A 21,798-nucleotide genomic window follows, 5' to 3' on the forward strand; every position below is an offset into this window, starting at 1 on the left:
AAGTGATGTTTGACCAGTATTGAAGTAAATGTGACAGCGGTGAAGAAGGGAAAGAGTGGGAAATCCTTTCATATTATAATCACACATGCTTCTTCTTTCTGCTTAACTACAAGGCATAAGACAGAATAACAGAAACGCACACGTTGTGGTTGTTTCATCTTGTGGACTGAACTTAACTGACATTAAGTCTTGTTATTCAAAGCAAGACATTAAGAGACAGATAACGCAAGCACAGGGGACACAAACAGGACACATACAGTAGGGATGACTAACAACTGAAGATTAACCATTTCGGTGCAGAGCAATGTAGCCAGACATACAAAGTAAGACAGGCTAAGCATATGAAGACCACAAGTTTCATTTTTCACTTTCTGCACACGCAGACTTTACTCTTCATCTTAGGTGCGCTGGAGCCGACTCAGGTGTGATTAGTTTGCTTTTTTTTTTTTTTTAAAAGAAGAAGAAAAAGCAGTCATTTGTCAGGGACACAGCCTCACTTGCATTTGGAGGTAGATGGTTATCGGCACAGTGGGCTAATGGAGCTCATGTTTTTACAGTGGGAGGGGTTGACTGACTGTCATTTAAGGGGCATAAGAGGGGGTTCTGTTTGCAGTGTCAATATTTACAGTGACACATGGTGGCTGAATGCTGACAGACTGTGGTCAATTGTGTGTGTGTGTGTGTGTGTGCATGAGTGGAAGACAGAGTAACCAGCATGAATGGATGTCTGACGCCATCCTCCAATGAATAGAATCAGATAAAAAGCATCATTTTAATCTTGTGTGGAGTTCGTCTGCCGTTATTCTTCTCGTGCAGGACACTAAAGCACCAAGGTTTACTTTATCTGTAACAGCTGGACAAGATAAAGTTTAGAAGTTTAACCAGTCACCTGGTTAAGCGTAATGTGATTTAATAGTGGACTCTGCATCTGAAACAATCTACAAGCCTAATTTGCCATGCAAATCTGAATAATGCAAACGAGTGAAATGCAGACTCTCTGTATCACTTATCTACACAACTTTTTGTATCTGAGGTGCTTTCCCTCCTGTATTGAAAGTCGTTACTTTATTCTTCACTTGCCATCATTTTTCCATGTGAAAACTGGATCTTAAATCTTCAGTTTGGGAATATGGATTTTATATGTGTGTGTTTTGTATGGGTGTGTGTCGGGGGGGGGGGGGGGGGGGGGGGGGGGGGGGGGGGGGCAACTTCCCCGCAGCATCTGAGTTTTATGATTCAACAGTGCGACTCATTTATCCTCTTCTTCTCTGTTGTTATCCCTCCAAACTCCAACTAAACACAACTCTGGGCCGTGCGATTTTAGCTCGTCTGCCTTGAAAGTTTCATGTTGACACAAACCTATTAGCCTCATGGCCTGAAGCTAGGGTTACATCACAGAAATCGTCATGTTGTCTACTGTAAACAAAGCAGCAGGGAGAGGCAACCCCTGCCACAATGAGCGTTGGAAGGGTCTCCCCCTTTGCCATTCCTGTGAGGACCGTCTGGAACAATTTTGTTGCCATCTAGTGGTGATTTTTCACTTTCCCTGTAGCGGGTCCCCTGTAAAACAGCATTTTAACACACAAGTACACACAGAGCTCTCCGTTGCTTTGAAGTACATTACAAAGATTTATTTTCTTGTTTCACAGTGCTCAGTGGGTGGCTGCCAGAAAACAAGTATACAGTTGAGGCCAATCCAGAGCCCACCGTACACAGACTGGGATCCTGCTCGGATCACTTGAGAGACCACAAACCAGAACGAGGTCGTCTTTGAAAGGTTAGAATCCAGGTCACGATGTTGCTGGCATGAAAAACCAGGTAAAATTACAACTAATGACCTGCTGCTGATGATTACGTTCTCTAAAACTTTAAGAACTTTGAAGCACCACATGCCGGAGCCCATGAACTTACAAAAAAAAAAAAAAAAAGACACTTTTCCATTTCAAATCGTTCGGTTCCAGGAGAACGTAGAACAGAGAAACATAAATCCGGAGTAGAAATGTACCAAATTATTTAAGTTATCATAGAATTTAATATGACGTTTAATGGAGTGAACCAGACAGAACAGGTGCTCGGGACACACGTTTGAAAAAAATAGATATAAAAAGCATAATAACAGTTTGATTTGATTGTTAAAATTTCTTTCTGAAATCACATTAATTTGCAGATTTTTTTTCATTTTAAAACTAACTGAAGATACTAATCACAGCCTATAAAACGTCAATCCGGTGTGACATACAGTAAGCATTTGTAGTCCTTTTGTAAAAACCAGTATGGCTCCGTCACCCTGTAACAGCGTTAATTCTGAGAGGTATTCAAATACAAGGTAGCCTGAGGCCTGCCGTCCGGACCAGGTCTTCACTGACAGTTCACATAGGACTCAGAGAGGATATAGTACAGCATGTTTTTTTTAAAGATAGTATATTCATATAGTGACGTCTCATTGTGTTCCCAGTCCACAGTGGAAAAAATATAAATAAAAAAAATCAAAACAAGACTGAATCTGTAAACTTTCTCGTTAATTCAGGTGAGGTGAGAGTGCGTCTTTCAGCAAATTACAACTTGTCGACAGTGTCAACAGCTTTCCAAAGACAGTCTGTGATTCTCCTTTCCAGCGGTGACGTGGAAACAGTGACAGCAGAGCGGTTTCCGTAAAGTGTGACCTCCAGCAGAGCGCCACAGTAAAGACATATGAAGCGTTTGCATGGTAACGGCCGGAGCTGTAGACTGAGATGAAAACTTGGCCAGCGACTTTTAACATTATTGCACTGCACCTGATAGAAAAGGCAGAAATCACAGTTCGAGTGACTTTAGAAAAGAATTCTTTTTGTGAACGTCTCCGTGTCGGATTTTTTTCGATTATCTTACAGAATAAACCGCGGCCGGCTGGGTCGCGACAATCGTGAAGCTTCTCTGCAGCTGCAGGGAGGATCCGAGCTGCAGGGTCTGTAAAAACTGTGGGCACAGTGTCGACCACACCACGGGGGGGGGGGTCTTAAACCCGACAACCTTAGCTAGCACACGTTTAGAGCAGAGCGATCGAAAATATGTCGCACATTTTATACTTGAAACATCTATGTATTTACAAATACTACACACTTTGTCGCAGGAAGCATATTCGGCCTCATCATTGAGATTACACGTACATTGATAGAATTGTAGTCAGTGGATTTAATGTTTTTATATTAATGATGGCATACACTTTCTTGATATCGACCACAGAGTATATTACATTGAATCTGGAGGTGTCTACAGGTATGTATCGGCCCAAATTCACAGTGCACACAGTGCCTGCTGCAAGTGGAACAAGAGAGGACTACAAAAGCCCCAGAGAGGTAACAGAGCAGTGACTTGATAATCATAACAGTAACTTGGCACCTTGGCAATGCTTACTGGGTCTGACATCCAATCTGACCCTGATAGTGGGTGAAAGATCAAGCAGGAAACAAGCTGCTTCAGTACTGTATGCTGGTATGGCTGAAGAGCGACAGGCAGAAACTGTGAGTGAGCATTTTGATGTTGCGTGTGTTTCCCTGACAGACCAATTAGCTGTTAAGGCTTTGTTGTGTATGAGCTTGTAAAGTGAGGTTGACAGAGGTTAACATCGGAGTGAGGAGGAGTCACATTTCCCAATGATCCCACTCGGGGGAAAAAGAGATGAAAACATTGCTGAGATTTTGGCATGTGAAGTGCTGACGTCGCACATCACGGTATGTACAGGTTATACTGCTTCTAATATAATGTGAAGATAAACATTTAAAAAAAAAAATAATAAAATTGTCCTTTTTCTGCGAAGAAGCCAGTTCGAGTCCAAAACCAACCAGCTGGCGGCGTTCAAACCAACTGAAGCCACTTAAGATTGAGCTACTAGTCACATCGATCGGGTGAGTCTGTGTCACCAAGATAAAACACTGTGACAAGTACAAGTTTCGTGCTTCGAGTCAAAAACGCACTTCAGTGAAAGGTAGACAAGTGAGATATTGGTAGGAAAAAGCTTCCAACAGGAGTGCAAGCAGTTGAAAAAAAAAGTGAAAAGAGATTAATATGTATTTTTCTTAAGGTTTAAAAGTGCAGAATTATGATATATTTATAGAGTCCTTTTGTCATTTTTCAGCACAGTCCAGCTGACTTGTACATAGATTTGGCTTAGTCTTTTCTTCATTGTTCTAGCAGCACAACACTCTCCTCTTCTGCCACCAGGCAAAGCCTTTAAATTCTAATCCGTTCTTCTCAGTTCACTTGAAGCAGAGTTAAAGAAAAAGCCATGTCAAAATTTGCATTCATTTACTAAGATTAGAAACCATTAGCTCCACTGCGAATTCCCTCTGTTGCTTTTTTCCTGCGGTGCTCCGCTGCTCCAGCAGAGGGAGCCATTTCTTAAAACAACTCGACAAACTCCCTTCCAGCGCTCCCACTCTCAGAGCTCACGAGAAACTGGCTGTGGGAGGAAATATTCTGGAGAACAAACGCGGAGTTTGATAACCAACTCCTCTCCTCCACGAATAAAGGATAAAGAAACACCCCGAGAAACAAGATGAGCATTAAGGGATGTCTTCTCCCTCCTCATCTCCTCCTGGCTCCTCAGTTGGCGTCTCTGAAGGTTCGTGGGCATATCGAAGGCGGCTCCAGCAAGCTTTGTTCTTGTGCAAGTGGCCCATCATAGCCTGGCTGAGCAGGCTGGGCTCGGTGAAGCGTTGCCACTCCTCGAACAGTGGCTCCACGATGTAGGAGATGAAACCTGAGACATGCGATCAGCATTGGTTATGTGCACATCATACAGCTTTGCAACTTGTATATTTGTGTTTGGGAACATTTATTAGTCCTTGTGAATTGTGGTTGAGTGTATGTTTGCAGCCTGGTACTTACCTGTCTGGATATCTGGGACAGAATCCGCCTGCTGGTCACACAAGGGACTGATCTCCAAATCAAATTTTCTCTCCAGGTCACCTACCAGGTTAAGAAAGCGAGAATTCAACAAAGTGGCCCCAAGAACAAAACGATGACAGATAAAGCCACGCTGAGGGTTTTTACGTTTGAGTTCCAGTGATCTTTAAAAACCTTAAAACAGCAGCGGCAACTACTTGCTATGTGAAGCACACGAGTTCTAGCTTTTCCTCTGCTGAATAACACAGCTTCTTTGGTTAAAAAGACTTCCACAAAGAGAAGAACATGATCTGAGTGCAAACTGGCCTGTTTTTTTCCTGCATAAAGAGACTTATTAAGAGCTGCTTAAAGAACTGCTATTCAGGGTTTTCTCTTTGGGTTTTGCCGACTTGTTTCGGTCCGAGTTGGAAAACGAGTGGAGCTGAAAACCTACAGATGCATATTCTCTAAAATCTTGCATGTGTAAAACCAGACTAATACGATGTAATTACTCCTATATGCCCTGTTCCTTGTCATCTATTTTAGAAATGTGACCAATTCATAATTCATAACCACTGAATTTTACATATAAACCGAGTGCTCCTCTAAGTACTTTTCTTAAGTGTACTCTCGTCTTGACTGTTGTCCTGAAGACTTTTATGGGAATTCAGTAACATGTGTCACTGACAAGTCATGAGCTTTGTGCTGCGGTGCCAAGTCTGAGGCGTGTCCACTGGTGCCGGTGAGTCATGGGTTTTAATGAGATAAAGAGAGTAATGAAGGAATACTTCCTGTTTGACAACCCTTAAAAGATGCAGAGTAACAACAAAGTGCAAAGGCAGCTGGAATAACGTCAATAACTTCACCCAGACATCTGTCTCACCGTCTCCCCATCGGGGAGCAAAGCATTTCATTTCCCATCCTGAATAGCGCAGCATCAAATACCTTCGCATTGCAAGCAGGTGCCGTTAAGTATATCTATCTATCTAAGTATAAAGGCAGCTCTGCCATTCCGTTCATTTAGTGTCAGTCTTAATAGTAACACAAAAGATCATTTGACAGAGAATGTATGCTTCAAAATGCTACATGTAGCTTCAACAAATAAAGATGAAACATAAAGTGCTTTTGGATTTGATTCAAACCGTGACTCACCCTGCCTGTAGAATTCCTCACACACGCGCTCACTCCACTGTCTGCTCAGCTCCCAAACCCGACATGGGTTACAGACATCTGCACACTTCAGAGCAATCTGAAGGGATCGAGGGGATTTTTTTTATTACATATACTGTTTATTAATCTGATAGAAACCAGAACTTTGATCTTGTATGATGTGAAGTGGATGGATGATGCACCTGCAGCATGAAGTGTCTGTGTGAAGCCTGTTGAAGGTCCAGGTCCTGGCTGTCCAGATGTTCTCTGAACGTCAACAGGAACTCATTCTGCCTGCCGATGTCTGTAGCCAGGATGAGAGAACCCAGCTGCTGTTCTATGTCCTGCCTGAAGAGGTGAGGGAAGGGAATTGTAGTTTATTTGATACAGATGAATTTAAACAATAAAGCAAAATGATGGTAGTCCGCTCAGGTGTTTATATAAGAACTACACCGGACCTGAAGCTGTGCAATGAATCACAAGAATGTTGCAGGATAGAAGTACCACAAAGCTTGTCACACTTACAAAGGGATCTTATCAAGTAGGTTGAGTATGGTTTATGTGCGTGTATGTGCTTACGATATGTCAGCAGGCAGGTGGGACAGCAGGCCTGACTCTCGCAGCATGCCCACGGTGGATCTCCAGTGGTGACTCTCCAGCACAGATGTGTTCTGCACAGGATAAGAAACATCCAAAACGTGTTCCAGATAAGAGATTAAACCCACATGCTGACACCCATCAGCCCGTTTGCATGTACCTGGTAGAGGGAGGCCAGGTGGTGTCTGGTCTTGATGAGGAAGGGTTGGTTGACCCCAGGATGGTCCACGTCATGGGCCGCCGCTGCCATCAGACCCAGGAACACGTCCAGGGGAGTCAGCTGCTCTGTCAGCTACAACACACAAAGACGGATGGTTGGTGCTTTCATTAGAGTGACGCCCGCACCGAGATTATCCGGAATATAAAGAGATATCAAAGTCTCTTCTCAAAGCAAGTATACGTGCTGTGCTTCTGCTCTTGGTTTTCTTTATCAGGGTATGTTTCGCTCTTTTTTGAATGAGGCACACAGTCCTCACACAGAAACCAAGGACTGTCTTTAAGAACACACAGCTTGCATATTACATCTCCTGGAAAAAAAACTTAGTATAGTAGCAGATACATTTCTGTTTCAGGTTAAGAAAAATTTAAATGATCCCATATCATTGTATTACTGTCACAGGTTCAATTCCATGAGCCGCCTTGCTGTGTGTCATAGCATGGAGGCTGATGCTTAATGGTGAGGAAAGAACAGAACAGCATATTGATTGCAAAAAACTGCCGACTTGTCATCCTCTCTGAGCGTGTTAGTCATCTGTGATACCGAATTTCACTTAGTGCTTTTAACAAAATAGGTGCATCACGACGTGCTTTATGGAGCCTCAGAGGACAAAACAGCCCTCACTGAATAAGGAAAACACGCAGAGACACTTAATGTGCTCAGAGGGCTTCATGGGAAATCTTTTGGCTCTGGAGAGGGGTGTGTTGTCGAGGCGAAGCGAGCGGGAATCGTCCCTCAGGAAGCGCAGCTAATAGATCATGTCACGACACTCGGGCCTGGTGAAGCCATGCAGTGCAGTGAGACAGAGGGTGTGTGACTTCTTACCTTGGGCTCGTTCAGGTAGCAGTACATGGCCTGAGTGACATCAGCAGCATGGACAGCATTGTGATATGGATTCTGGGAATGGTAGTCCTCCTGCACCATGCCTGGAAAAATAAAGTCAAAGTCTGAAAAACAAAACATCCCGACGCACACACTGAGGAGATGCATTTAAAAGCAGTAATGAAGCTGCCATTTACAGTCCCAGGAAATCGGACACTTCTCTTTCACATGGGAAAAAAAGTCACTAAAGGCATCAATTCTTAAAGTGAACAGTTTTTCCACTGGCCTGCTGGAAGTTAAAACTACCATGTGTGGGACCCATAAATCCAGAAAATTAGATGCCAGAGGGAGGAGATCAAATTAAACTAATCCCCTTAAGAAGAAATAACCAGAAGAGATGAAGGATCTAAAGTTCTGAGAATAAAAGCGTAGCATCCGTCTTGTGTGTTTCATGGAAGTCTTAAGTCAACCAGGACAAACTGTGACGTGACAGCGGTGGTTCATAGACAGCACGGTCGGAGGAGAGCAACTGCAGCAGCTGAATAAGCCTGAAAGCAGCCACTTTGGGTCTGCAGTGCCAGTATAAGTCAAACAATGTTTCTAGCCAGGATGAATTATTTTACATCCAACAAAGTACTTCTGTTTGGAATTTCCAATTCAAATTGGATGTAAAATTGCATTACATTACTTTGATTTATTCATTTTTAAAGAGGAACAAAATACAGGTACAGTACAAAACAGCTTACCAAGAAACCTGTGCAGTTTGACCATGTCCAGCTGGAAGTGCTGAATGAGACCATAGACATTGAAGAGATGGCACATCAGAGTCACCAAACTGTTCCCTAAAGCACCCAACAGAATCATTTTTAAAAGAAAAAAAAACCTTTAGATATAGTCTTGTAACGACATCATAAGGAAAAGATAATGGAATATATCACAAAAAATAACAGGGATGATATACGGATACACGAGGGACATCATTAAATGAATCAATTCATCATCAAAATGACAAAAGTAATAAAGAAAATCTCACCATTTGTAAGACGATCAAAGAGAAAAATGTCAAAGTTCCATGTGCCTACTTTTGATAGCATGTGCTGTAAAGAAAAGCAGACAGTTAGTCAGAACTTCTCAGTGTCACATATATTTCTATCTCTGGGCCTGCGTGTGAATCTGTTTGTGTGCCCTCACAGCTGCCTGTCCAAGGTAGTCATCATCCAGTAAGTGCAGGGACCCGGGGGTGTGGGGAACCAACCCCCTCAGCAACCTGGAGGCGTGGCAGTACCTCTGGAAGCTCAGCAGGCGCTTCAGTTTTTTCCTGGTGCCGGACTCTACCTCCCCCTTCTGGACACTGGCTGGAATTGAAGAATCAAAGAATTTAGTCATTGACAAAGCCCAAATCCTGCTTTACAATACAAGTCCCAGCTCAAAAGAGTGTAACCCTTTTGCATGCAGCACAACCGCATGCGTCTAATGCACAATCAGGCTAATTCTGCCTTATGGCTGTAATTCAGAGACAAGTGCATCCTGCAATTTAGAAAGATCCTCAACCAGCAGTAACTAAACACAAGGAAGAGAAAACCTTTATAAGATACAGAGAAAATGCACTTCCAAAGCTCATTTACAGAAAACCTGGAAAAGTTAGATTATATTCTTTTTAAAATGCAACAAAAAACCTTCAACTTTGTTCATTTGTTTGAACCTTTGATTCTTTACAGATCTACTTTCATTTAATGCCAGCAACACACTTGAAAAAAGTTGAAGGAGAGGCAAAGAGAGACAGAAAGGTTCCACGATCCGTAGATTAATTGTTTGCATGCAAGGGTGTCAGGATTGGGTACAAAAGGAGCAGCGACCAAAGACTTCTGTCTTTTACGAGCAAGGACGGGTTGTGGCTTATGATAGCATGGAGGTGAATCAGCGTCCTCTGCAGGAGCAACTGTCCCAACTTCATTTGAGTGTGTCGCTTACATCAAATTCTAGATCTGGGGGGATTTTGTAAAAACAAAACACTGAAAATCTGTCTCTTTGTGCTTGTGTTTGTTAAAGTAAGGCTAACACAAATGTCCAAACTACAGACTTGAGCTTTAGTAGCATCTTTCGAAAACGTCCTTGTTCTGGAAATGGAGTTTGAACTGGTGAAGCGCAGAAATGAGGCGAACCTGTGACAAACCACGACACAATTTCTGACAAAGGGCGTTGAAATCAATGAGGAGACTTACTTTTTACGATCCTCAGGTCAATCAGCGGGTAAGAGCCTCGTCTCTCCGCCAGCAACACACCAGCATGACCAGTGTTCAGCCTGCCATCAGCTGTCAGGAAGAGAGAGGAAGAGGGGAGGGTGAGAGATGGCAAAAGGTGTAAGATGAAGCGAAATACAGATATTTGGTAGAGGAAACATACGAAAGAAGCACTACTCAAAGTGGTGCATCCAGCAGATCTTTAAGAGCACAATTGCTCTTAAAGCAGCTTGTAGATACATAAAATCTGATTAAGCAAACCTCTTAAATCAGGCTCTCTGAAAAACACTGAATTTCTAGGATGCAGCGCATGTGATCCAAATTTGAGGAAAATGGATTTCATGCCACTGTGCAGCTGTCATGGGGGCATGTCGGGACTACTTCCTCTTTAAAAGATTGGTCCACAGGCTCATACGATAACAATTTTTTTTTAAACCACTTTTTTTCTGCTGAAAAACAAAGCCTGGCGTGGACACGATATCCACTGTTTTCACACCTGCTTAAACAAATGCCTTCAGCGCGGAAAATTAAATGTGTCTCTCCCAAAAAAGGGCATCGAGTGTTTTGAACAAGACGTTTCCAATGTCTGCAGATGCTTGCTTGCTGTATGAGCGGATAGAGAAGAGACACAACAGCACAACTGAACCCTGGAATAAAAATGTGCAATTCACACACCCCGAGGCCAGTAACAAACAAGACACAACAGAACTAGGTCTTGAGTGACAGTACACATACACACACACGCCATCTTCACTTGGATAAACCAAAAACTCCTGAATAATTTACAGAGTGAGCAGTGAGCAACTGGAGCGTATTATATCTGTGAGGTTGCCAGTTCACATCACCCCTGTGACTCCTGCTTAAGAGATGCTAAAAGCAGCTGGTAATGGGTTCATCGTTACTGTGGTAACTCCCTGGAGTTGCCAGACCCTGCCTCGTGAATATGGGCTGCCAAAGCATTAAGTGTGCAGGCAGGTGTTTTTCTGCCTGAAGGAAAGATGTCTGCGCATCAAATATATTGTGGAAAACTGGCAAAAATCCCCCCACTTATGTATGCACAGTCCAAAAAAAACAAATATCGGGGAAAGGGACTCTGCATGTTAAATGGGCCTACTTTGTGTAATAAAGGGAGAAAAGGTGGAAGGATTTGTTTTTCTTTTCATCTTGCACTTTGGCAGACGAGATGAGATGATGAAACACGTCTTCTGGAGAACACCCCCTCAGATTATAGACGAATACATTCACACAAATCGTCCTACTCCTATTGTATTTCATCCCTCTACGTTTCATTTTCTTGCTCTACTTCTGGCCTCCGTCTCCACGTTCAACCTAACCTCTCCACGAATCTCTCCCATCTGAGCCATCCTTTCGTCTCCCCACCCGCCTCTCCCGTCCCCCCCCCACCCGTAACTCACCGAGTGGTAACTAGGTCATTGTTTCCACGCTGCACAAAACTGGGTCATTTGGGACGAAAGCGCGAATCAGGCAGAAAGAGCGTTTAATGCACGCGTGCCTCCACGTGCACTCGTGCATTAACACTCGCCTCGCGTGTGTACACACACTCGCAAATAAGGTTAAATGCCTGTTTTTCCAAATGCGAAAACATGACTGCATCTTTGGCACGCACCCCCCACGCACGCAGACACAGGAACTGACAGGGAAATGTTCACTTGGCTCGCCGAGTCGGAGGGTGTTTGGGGTACAAACTGTGCTTTGGGGCTGTTTTCCCTTTGAAAAACTGACAGTAAAACACACTGCTGGCATATGCAGCGGTGCTCAAACTCAAATAAAAACGGTTCTAAATGCACAGCGGCACATTTGTTTGAGGAATTTGTGGATTGTTTTCCATAGAGGCAGAATGATCGTATAAATAAGGGTTTTATTATGGCTTTTCTGAGGTAAACACAGATAAAACAGCTGAGTCCAATGAGTGTTCAGACAAATCCTTCACCTGTTGGCACAGAGAAGTGTCCAGATAGGCCCACATTCAGGTTAAAAAGAGGAGGAAGAGCATTCTATCGCCATCATTTTGCGATCCAAGAGTTGAAATGTCACGAGTAAAGTCTAATTTTTAATGTGTGGCACATATAAGGAAGAAAAAAAAAAGAAAACATTTGACTTTCTCTAATAATTTGGAGAGTAAAGTTGGTACAAATTTCAGGACTAAAGGCAAAAGTTGAAGAATGAATATGTCATGTCAGGAGGAAAGTATATTTATGAGATTCAGATTCAAAATTCATCTCTGTACACCAAAGTCAAACTTCACTGTTGACATTTAGAATTTTTGACACGCAGAACAACATTTCCCCTCTCATTTCTTGAAAAGCAGAACTTCGGGTCGTTCCGCTCCCTGCCGCCACGCTAAATGTCACGGTGACACACTATCGCCGCTGACAACTTATCGAGCGGTGGTGCCAATACGCGTTCGCATGGGTTGCAGTCAGATACTGCGGCGATAAGTCTTTCGCCTTCTCGGAGAAATCACCGCACACGTATGAGGTCATCACGGTACAAGGGGAAAGTCACAGGCAGTGAGTAACACGCAGTCCTCCATCTTCCACCTCATGAGTCACAACTGGGAATTCCCCTCAGAATGAATAATCACTTAGGCATGAAATCAATTAAATTTGGATTGTTCCATTTCAGTCATTGGCTGATTATTTAGGTTTATTGCCAGCTTGGCATTCAGTCTCCAGTCTTGCACTGCAGCACAGTGATATCACCGGGTGGTAATGGCATCACCTTTATATAAAAAAAAAACACTTGACAGCACCAGTCAGATTGATTGCATAACATCAGATCAAAAATATAATTAAATAAAGATTGACCTTATTCCAGTTAAACCGCCTGACATGGAATATCAGTTTATAATTAAAACATCCCTTCTTTATTCAATTAATGTAGTCCAGACTGTCAGCGTCGTCACTTGGCATCACTGGACAAACACAGACACAAGCTGGATTGATGATGTCACATCAGTGTCATTAGGACAGCTGCAGCTCAGCAGATGGTACCGCAGCTTTATTTATTGGACACCATGGCTTTACAGAACAAATCCCTCATTTCGCCGTCTCATCTGCTCGGCCCGCCTGAATCACTCTGAACCTCAGCCTACGTCACGTACACATGCGTGTAAACATGCGGCCCGAGGCGCGCCTGTCAAAGTTAATCTGTCACACCCGTGCGCTTTGTCAAAAATGCGAGCGTGTAACCAGGCGCGGGCTCTGAAGAGAACGCTCGAAAAAAAACAAAACTGCTACACAAAACCAAAGCTTAAACCCAAAACGGAAAAAAAAAAACAGCTACGGAAAAATAGTTTCTTGTAGTGTTCCGTGTCGCACGCACAGATGTTGGGTCAAACTATACAGACAATATACATTAAACATGAAATATTCATCACAAATCTGAGCAAAAGCTTTACTGATGTTGGATCGTGTTTCATCTGCACATTACCTTCCAGGTGAGCACTGTTGTAGTCAATGTCCTGCTTGACCTCTTCTACCTCCTCCTGCTCTGCTTCCACCCAAGAGCTTCCTTGACTTCTCTCTGGCCCCTGGGGGCCCCCCCTGCGAGCTCTCCAGGCTGCCCTGAGCTGCCGTATGAGAGCTGGAAGCTCCAGGGCCAGTGACAGGCCACCACAAGTAACCGGAGGAGTCCTTAACGGTCCCCACACCGGCGAGCCAGGGGGCTCGTCTGGACAGACCCCGACACCAAGACCGGAGTCTCGCATCATGAGATCTGGGCCCCACAGCTCCTCCAGAACTGGCATTGAAACACCACGCAGAGATGGATGGATAACAGACAGGTGCAAAGAGAACAAAGATCAAATTTGAATGGGGACTGGAGTTGGGATGGGGACAGGAAAATAGATGGTGGTGATAAGTAGACAGGGAAGATGGAACAGCTCACCATCAGGTAGCCATTGTGGAGAAAGAGGGAGAATGAACTAAGTAACAAAGACCAAAGACAAGAGTCAGCAGCAGGAGAGACAGAGAGCAAAGCAGTGCCGATGGACAAAAGAAAAAAAAAAAAGAAAGTGAAGCAGGGGAAAAGCCAGAGAAACGAAGTGAATCCGTCTAAATCCTTCTCTCCCACAGTCCACCCCTGTTAGTCTGCTCTTTCCTTCTGCCGCATTCTCTATCCTCTCAACAGTATCACTCTCCTCAGTGTTGTTGTGGAGTCTAAAAGCCCCTCCTCTCCTCTCCCCGCGCCGAGCTCGCACACACACACATTCACTCACTCTGCCGATGTGCTGCTACCCCAGTGAGAGACCAAGTGTGAAACGGTGTGGTTCAGTCTGTCTCACGGTGGTCGCAGGGCTGCGTGAGGTGGCGTACACTCATGGTCTCTTCTTTCGAACAAAAACAAATGACAGTTTACAAGTCAACCTTCATCAGTCTATATGTACAGATTTTGCATTTAGCAGCGGATGAGAGCATCTTGACTGCGAGTGTAAGGTGGGAATCGACTACTTCAGTTATTTGGCTAATTCTTTGATCTAAAAAAGAAAAGAAGAAGAAGAGATTAAAGGGAAAATAAAGGTTTAATGGTTTTAATGTCCTCAAATCACTTATTCTGTTAAGTGTAAATGAAAAAAAGACTATAGTCTTTTTTATAATAATAAAAATTATAACTGCAGCAAATTACGACTTATTTATGTCGCTTATCTACTTGTTTTAATATCAATCAAACTTTTTTTAGCATACTCTGGCAGAAGAGAAAGGACGCTTTCTTGAAGGTTAAACGAAGTACATCCTGTGAGTCATCCTTCATTAGGCTTCACTGGAAAAGAAACAGTTGAGCGGGTTCATTTTGATTAATTCCCCTGTCCAGGTGACTAACCAGCCTCAGGCTCCAACACAACTAGGCTTTTCTGAAAGAGGCAGAAGATGTCTAAAGAAAGGTGGAAACAAAACGGCAAAAATGGTTGGGATAAAGCAAGCGTAGTAACGATATCCAACACTAATCTGGACCGACTTGGAACCCGCTCTGTGGCACGGTGTGTTCTGCAAACGTGCCGCGCTGAAACAGTGGCATGTGACACAGGACGAGATCAACCTCGGTCTCTCTCGGGGTTATCTGGTTTCATTGAGCCTGACATCAGCTGTCCTTGACGACCGATAACAACGCGCTGGTTATCATACGGCCCTCTTGGCTCTGGGCTCACCTATGCGGCCATGAGTGTGTTCACGCCGGGTCAAAGAAGCGGCGGATTCACCCCAGAACTGCATTAGGTGCCTATTTTAATCAACACAAAGAGTGAGACAGCTTTTCAATACCACAAAACCTGTGTTAAACCCAAATACCGCTTCCTTTATCTCTTCTGCGACTGACTCTTGAACACACCACATTAATCCACGCGCACACAATTAAGCGACAGTAACTCAGTAAAACAGCGTGTTCCTTTTTACATGCAAGTAATCGCAGAGGACACAGTGCTAAAACCGTCACATTTTTCCAAGGAAATGTTCCCTTGAGAAATCGTCACATGCAGACTAAAGTACTGAGACACACACACACACACGGATATACACACCGAGTTAGGCGCATAGCCTTGAACATCACATATCAGAAGGAAGAACATTGCAAGAAATCATTAGACAAAGAGTGCCGAGATAAAAAAAAGATACGGACTGTGAGAAAATTTGAGAAGGAGGCAGAGTGACTGCACAGTAATTCAGTGAGCAGGCACATACGGAAATATACATTTGATCGCCGTACACGGCTGTAAATTACAGTATTCTTCTTTTGTCTTCAGGAACAACCAAATGAGAAACAAAAACTGACTGCAAATGTTCATGTTATACAGTTAAAAGGTTTGTACTACAAATTAAACACACAATTCCTCCATTAAAGTACATAGAGATCCTGGATGGGTTCATTTAGTGGTAAAGGTGACTGAACTTTGCTTTTTGAGAATGAGGTGAACTGAGCAGAAACTCTGCACGAACACCTGATGAAGCGGATAAGTCAATAGCTCTCAGTCACGACACACTGCTGCTTTTTTTTTTTTTGCTCTTTACTTCTTGCTTAAAGCCCGTTTTCATCTATTTTCCCTTTTGAGATTAATCCTCAAATGCACGTGGCATGTTTCAACCAAATGCCAGGAGAAAGTTGACTTTCGGACTTTCGGCTGGATAGGAACAAACAAAGCAGAGCTCGGGCTGAGATGATGACGCAAACTTCAATCACGTGGAACTTAAATCAGTTTTATGGAGCTCAGATTTGTGGGAAAACGCGATAAAAGGCATGTGACAGAAACAGAGAAAGAGATCAGTGAGACAATGAGGTCAGAGTCTCGATGAGTTAACTCTGACAGAGTGGACTGCTGGTGCCAAATCAAGATGACCCCCCCCAACCCCCATTTCTCTCCCACAAATTCATATGACTATATGTAGGAGACCATTAATCTCACACCTAACCCTTAACCAACTGCTTAACTTCAATCCTAGCCTTGACTTTAAGTCCAACTTAATTCTACTCTTCAACTTATGACTGCATTTTAACCCTCAAACTCCCCAACTTTCAAAAACGGCCTCATGCTCCAAACTGGACCCTGTGAAGAGGCGCAGAGTGCACCGTGTTTCATGCGTTTGTGCGTGTGTAACGGACTCATCTTTCTGATCCTCTTTAAAACCGAACTGGTCACGTTTCCTGGCAGAGTCAGGACGTTGGGAATTGGGTCAGTCGGCAAATAAAATGGCTCATCTTCAGCAACCAGAAAACAGTGGCACGTTTTTCTTTCAATAAATCGCCATTTCTGTTCGTTTGTGCTTGTGCACGTAGTCTTTTACTTCGGAATCCCACGTTTGGGGTTGCACAACACTTTCTTTAAGAAATCCCTCCAGTATCACTGAGCACATTCACATGACACTAAAAACAATATTATTGTGATCGGCTGACCAAAAACTTATGAAATCAAGCTTTTCAAAACCAGGCTAACATATCAAGATAATGCAATCGGGGATTGAATCCCTGATGTATGTATACACTAAAATAAATTCAGCTATACTTACACGTATGAGGTTTTCCCACGAAGAAAGCTAGAAGCAGAACAATGTCTTGAACGTTTACTCGGTCCACAGCATCATGTCGTTGGACATATTCAAGTCAATCACTCGATTGCCCCCCCGTGCATGTATACCGAGACAAGAGCGGTGGTCCAATTAAATGGCCAAGCTGAGCTGTGGCCACATGTCGACTGAACTGTGCGCATTACCCCACTGAATGTGTATGTGAAGGGGAGAGTTGGGATGGCGAACCCACTAACCCTGCTGCTACTGTCCCTCAGCTGATTCCTGGGGGACAGATTGCTGTTTGAAAGCATACACTGATAAGGTGCTGCGCCTCGTCTATTTGCTCAGTAGAAATGACCAAACGGGAACGCTTTTGGCTCAACGAGAACACCCATATGGACCGATATAGCACTGTGTGACCAGGGCTGATGTTACGAAACAGTTAAGGTGTCGATAACAGAGGTGTCAGAGAACCTGTTCAGAACCAGGTATTGACATTTTGCCCAATCACGATCGCAAGTGGACAGCTCCGAGTATGTTTGCCCATAAAATATGTCCAGACATAAGTTTTTATTGCTCATGGTGTGTCAGGGCCTGCAGTCCCAGTTGACCTCGACGGTCTTTTTAAGTAAACATGTTTTGCTTGGCAAACCTTTGAAAAAAAAAAAAAAATTGCAACCAGCTGTGCTTTTTTTCCACTTTTTTTTTTCTTTTCTTGTCTGAGTACAGGGACCTTGACGGTCTAGAGGGTTAAATGACTCTTCCATATGCATAAAAGATTATTGTGGCTACATTTTAGGCACCGAATCCTCAAGGTCTGAGATTTTTTTTTGTTTTAGCCTCGCAGCTACAATGTAACTTAATGCCCCCCTGACCAGAAACAAGACAAGAAATGTAGCCGGAGCAACACTGTATGTACACCAGCAAAACACGTGCACAGAGGGTGGACAGTGTAGACTGAGTGTATACACAGATAACAGAAGTATGCCTCAGTGTTTGACATGGAGATTAAACTGGGCAAAAGGTTAAGAGAGAGCCTGAAGCACGCTTACCAAATATTTGGAAATATCCCACATCACCAAATCACAGCTGATCCACAGAGTATTTACTACTTTTTGCCCTGAGGTGTTCAGGTGCATTAGTGTTCTTACCCAGCATGCGAACCCGTACGGCATTCTGCTCCAACCATTCATACGCGACAGCTTCACACCTCTGTAGCACAGGGGAAGAAAAAGGAAAACGAGAGGCTGATGTTATTATTTCAACGGCCAAAAATACACGCCGCTTCCACAGAGCATCGCTGACCCTCACCAAAGAAATAGATACTGTGCTAAAAGTCATGTGTGAGGCCACATTTTTTTTGTGCTCGTGTGCTAACCGGGCAGCCTGCGCAGTTTTTCCCACAAGCCCTCAAGACCTACTGTGGCATTTTAATTACTCTTTAGTCCTCTACTCATCCTCATGCAAGATTTAGTTCCAGATCTAAACGATCTCAAACTTTTAACCTACTTTTGCTCGTCACATTCATTATTCATATCCTCGCCAACAGTAATCAGTATTCAAAGTGGTTTTTTTCCCCCTTGTACTATACCCCGTATAAGTCATATCATAAGCAACTCATTTGAATAAAGAAGGCATCTGTTTGAAGACTAGTCATCATCACAGCAAGAAAAATAGGGTAGGTGAAGTTAGCATGGGCTGTTTCAGTAGCAACATGTCTGTGTTTGGGCCACTGACACCGGAAAAAGTGGGTCAGGCAGCAGAGTGGCATAAGCTGCCAATAATTTACACATTAATCACATGCTTCCACATCCTCACAGTCAGCTGTCTCTTTTTTTTTCTTTTTGTCTGGTCATTCTCTACCAAATATGTGTTCGTATCAATTTCAAGTCACAAGATCCTTTTTTTTTTTTTTTAAATTTACAATCTTTTAGAAAATACGCACAATAATCAGACACAGTGCCCCAATTATTCTAAGTTTATCCCTGCGTAAACACCCGAGACACCGTCTTAACACCATGGCAAAAATCAAACCTTTACATTTGAGAATACAGAACAGATTTATTTAAAAAAAAAACTAATTTTAAAAGGTGTTTCACCCAAAATCAAACATCCATCACCAGTTTTAATTCTACAACTCAGAGTGTGGCTGCTTCTGTCGCAAGCCTTGCGGACTGTAAAATGTCACGATCATTTTCAGACCCCGTTTTTTTTTTTAAATCAGCAGCCCGCAAAGCCTCGATCATCTCTGTCTGATGAGTTAAAATGGATGTGTGGCCACAGCATGGTGTCTGCCGCTGTAAATCTTGATGTGAGATCAGCTTCTGAGCATAGTTACAACCCAAAGTTCTGAACTGCAGCTCAGTCAGACTCAGCTGGGTACACTGACCAACTGAGGTCATCTATTTATAATAGTTAGTAATGGCTGTAATAGTCATAATAGCTTGGTATGTGTGTGCACAGAGGATGAGGTAGACTGAGTTCACTGAGCAGTGTTATCTTTTTAAACATGAGGGCAAAGACACACATGTTGGCACTGCACTGCATTTAGGTAAACTTGGTGATCCAATGGCAAACTATTTGATATCAGTCAATGTCCACTTTCTTATAAACTTTACTCTTTTGCTTACAACACCTCAAGTCGGAGCATTGACATTTGAGTTCAAACATTGTTTACTGGTAGGCAGGAAATGGGCGGATGGAAGTCAACCAAAGGCAAAGACTGTTCACTCATTCAGCCCACATGGCTGTGGAATGTTTACAGGATGCCCGATTGTGTCAGTATTTTCCACAACTTCTTGCTCTGAGTTTACATCACTCCTCATATCCTCCCTGCAGCTACTTAGTGCTTTTTACGTGCAGCAGCTGCAAAAAATAAAACATTAAGTCAGGTGGAGTTTGGCTGTAGACTGCATAAAGATTCTATTGTAAAACTCCCAATTCATTTTTTTTTTCACATTCAATTAGGAAAATCATGGGATGTGTTGGAATGCCCATTTATGAACTGCTGGAATGCATTGTAAAAGGCAAGAAAAAAGTTGAGGAAATTCTTTCATGCTCAGATAATCAAATTTGCAACCCCACATGTACTTTGAATTTAAGCTTTTGCACGGCCACTTTACCTGGGCTGCATGTGCATAATGTAGCCTCTCTTGTCACCTTGTAAATTGAAATGTCTTATAAGGCATTTTATGACTGTATTTAACATGCACAGCGGCCTACAGCCAAAAACAAAGAGCAGACCCTTGGATGTTGTCTGCAGCGTTCAGACTGCAGGTAGACTGCTGTAAATCTGTCAATACACTGACGTGATCCAGGGCAGCAATAAACACGGCAAATTAACACTATTGTACACAGGATAGAAATTGTCCACATATATACCATCTTTACCAAAGCAAATAAGTTTATAGTGGAGTCACTTTGAATACAAATTTTAAAAAAATGTCCATAAGAGAAAACACTCTTACAAGAACGCTGTTACGCTGTAGGACGTACCAAGAGCCGAAAGAGAACAACACAGTCAATGATAAACTCTCATTTTAAGGTTTGCGACACTTCGCAGGTGGTTACAGTGTAACAGTTAATGTCTCATTGTGTCTCAGCGAGCCTGATATACAACACAACACTGTGTACAAGGGTGTATGTTGACAGGCACGCAGCCGACATAGCTGTAAAATCAGTCTACATACCTCGACCATTAAACAGGACATTTAACCATCGCGGCTGCTCGCAGATAACAAGTGAACGTGACGGGATCTGGCGCGTGCGGTGTGTTTTCATGCCACGGGAAACGCAGCAGAGCACCGCATACGGCAGGACGAAAGGTGACAGTGCCCTGGCTGACACTTGTTCAAAAAACTAAGCGGTTCATCGTCCTTTCACGCCCTGGCTGTGTCAGACCCTGTCCGGTCAGTGTAGGCTGTTTGAAAAGGTTAAAGTTGCTGTTTTCCCCCCGCCTCGCCTGTACCCGTGATGTGTGTGTTTGATGAGCTGAGCCGCAGAGAGCGGGGAGGGGAGGGGCTGGTTGTAGCCAGAGTGGGGCGGGACTTGATGAAGAAAGGACCAATTGGGGTTTGGATAAAAACACTACCTTAAAGGCGATTGGTCGGTTCGGGATTTAAGTAAATTATGGTTTAGATTGGAATGACAACTTTTCTGTCCATTTTATTTGACATTAATAAGTAATTCTGCTATGGGTATGATAATGCTCTTGTTAACTTAGGACGACACGAGTAACTCAGTTTTAAATAGGGGTTAGTTTTGTTTTATATAATCTTAACCACTATTAATGGGAGGCAGTCTAAGACATAAATGTAAACTAGCACCAATTTCAGACTGTTGAGTCTGAACAATGACAGTAAAACAATATGGTGAGATACAAAGAAGAAGAAATGTATGCAGATGAAGGCATTTGTGGATTTCCTAAAGTGCTGTGGTTGCCACACATACTGTCAGTAAGTAAGTGAGTAAATAAGATACTTGTAAAATGGACTGATAAAAGTGATCAAATGTTACCTTCATATGTGCAATGCTGACACCTGGTGGAAGAAACATGTACCTTTTAAAAAAAACCTTTGTAACGTACTGGGCCCATGCAGTGTGTTATATTAATCTTGTATCCGCGATCACGATGCGCAGATGAGTGAAAAATGAAAGAAATGCGGTTATTTTGTTGTCGTCTTAATGAAGATGCGTAGAAACAAAATGTTGTTTTGCATAACATGTCTGGTCAAGTAAAATGTAGACATTAAAGGTCGGCAGTTCATAAAAAATAATAATAAAAAAACCAGGAAAAAAATAACTCAATATGGGACAAATAAAATAGCATTGCTCAACATTATGATCATGAGAAATGACTCGGGGTCAGTGTGCCAGTTTTTCCAGATGTGCAGTC

The 21,798-nt window shown here is 43.0% G+C and overlaps 1 protein-coding gene across 3 annotated transcripts; it reads right to left on the reverse strand.

The window, feature by feature from the left end:
- Positions 1-1,607: 1,607 nt before the first annotated feature.
- LOC140266850 (3',5'-cyclic-AMP phosphodiesterase 7B-like) lies at positions 1,608-20,888 on the reverse strand. Of its 3 annotated transcripts, XM_072361966.1 has the most exons (14): positions 20,594-20,888; positions 18,056-18,116; positions 13,342-13,650; positions 9,871-9,960; positions 8,840-9,003; positions 8,682-8,745; positions 8,395-8,490; positions 7,652-7,752; positions 6,770-6,901; positions 6,592-6,683; positions 6,216-6,360; positions 6,016-6,112; positions 4,867-4,947; positions 1,608-4,738 (listed from the first exon to the last, which is right to left on the reverse strand). In XM_072361966.1, the coding sequence occupies exons 1-14, from the start codon at positions 20,612-20,614 to the stop codon at positions 4,542-4,544; spliced, it is 1,650 nt and encodes a 549-aa protein (XP_072218067.1). In that variant the 5' UTR covers positions 20,615-20,888; the 3' UTR covers positions 1,608-4,541. The 3 variants fall into 3 exon arrangements, with proteins under 3 accessions (XP_072218067.1, XP_072218069.1, XP_072218068.1); XM_072361968.1 differs by lacking the exon at positions 13,342-13,650 and having other exon boundaries at positions 20,594-20,886; XM_072361967.1 differs by lacking the exons at positions 18,056-18,116; positions 20,594-20,888 and adding an exon at positions 16,905-17,539.
- Between the last annotated feature and the right edge of the window lie 910 nt (positions 20,889-21,798).

The sequence above is a fragment of the Leuresthes tenuis genome, unplaced genomic scaffold (assembly GCF_036924035.1).
Source record: "Leuresthes tenuis unplaced genomic scaffold, fLeuTen1.0.hap1 SCAF_13, whole genome shotgun sequence".
In the NCBI taxonomy this organism is placed as follows: domain Eukaryota; kingdom Metazoa; phylum Chordata; class Actinopteri; order Atheriniformes; family Atherinopsidae; genus Leuresthes; species Leuresthes tenuis.

What these genes read in the sequence shown, in the direction of transcription:
- LOC140266850 (XM_072361966.1), bottom strand. Translation starts at nt 20,614, where the DNA reads ATGTCCTGTTTAATGGTCGAG. An exon ending in CAACAGTGCTCACCTGGAAG is followed by an intron (nt 9,961 to 13,341) that starts GTAATGTGCAGA and finishes TCTTCCTGACAG; the next exon opens with CTGATGGCAGGCTGAACACT. An exon ending in TGAGGAATTCTACAGGCAGG is followed by an intron (nt 4,948 to 6,015) that starts GTGAGTCACGGT and finishes TTAACCTGGTAG; the next exon opens with GTGACCTGGAGAGAAAATTT.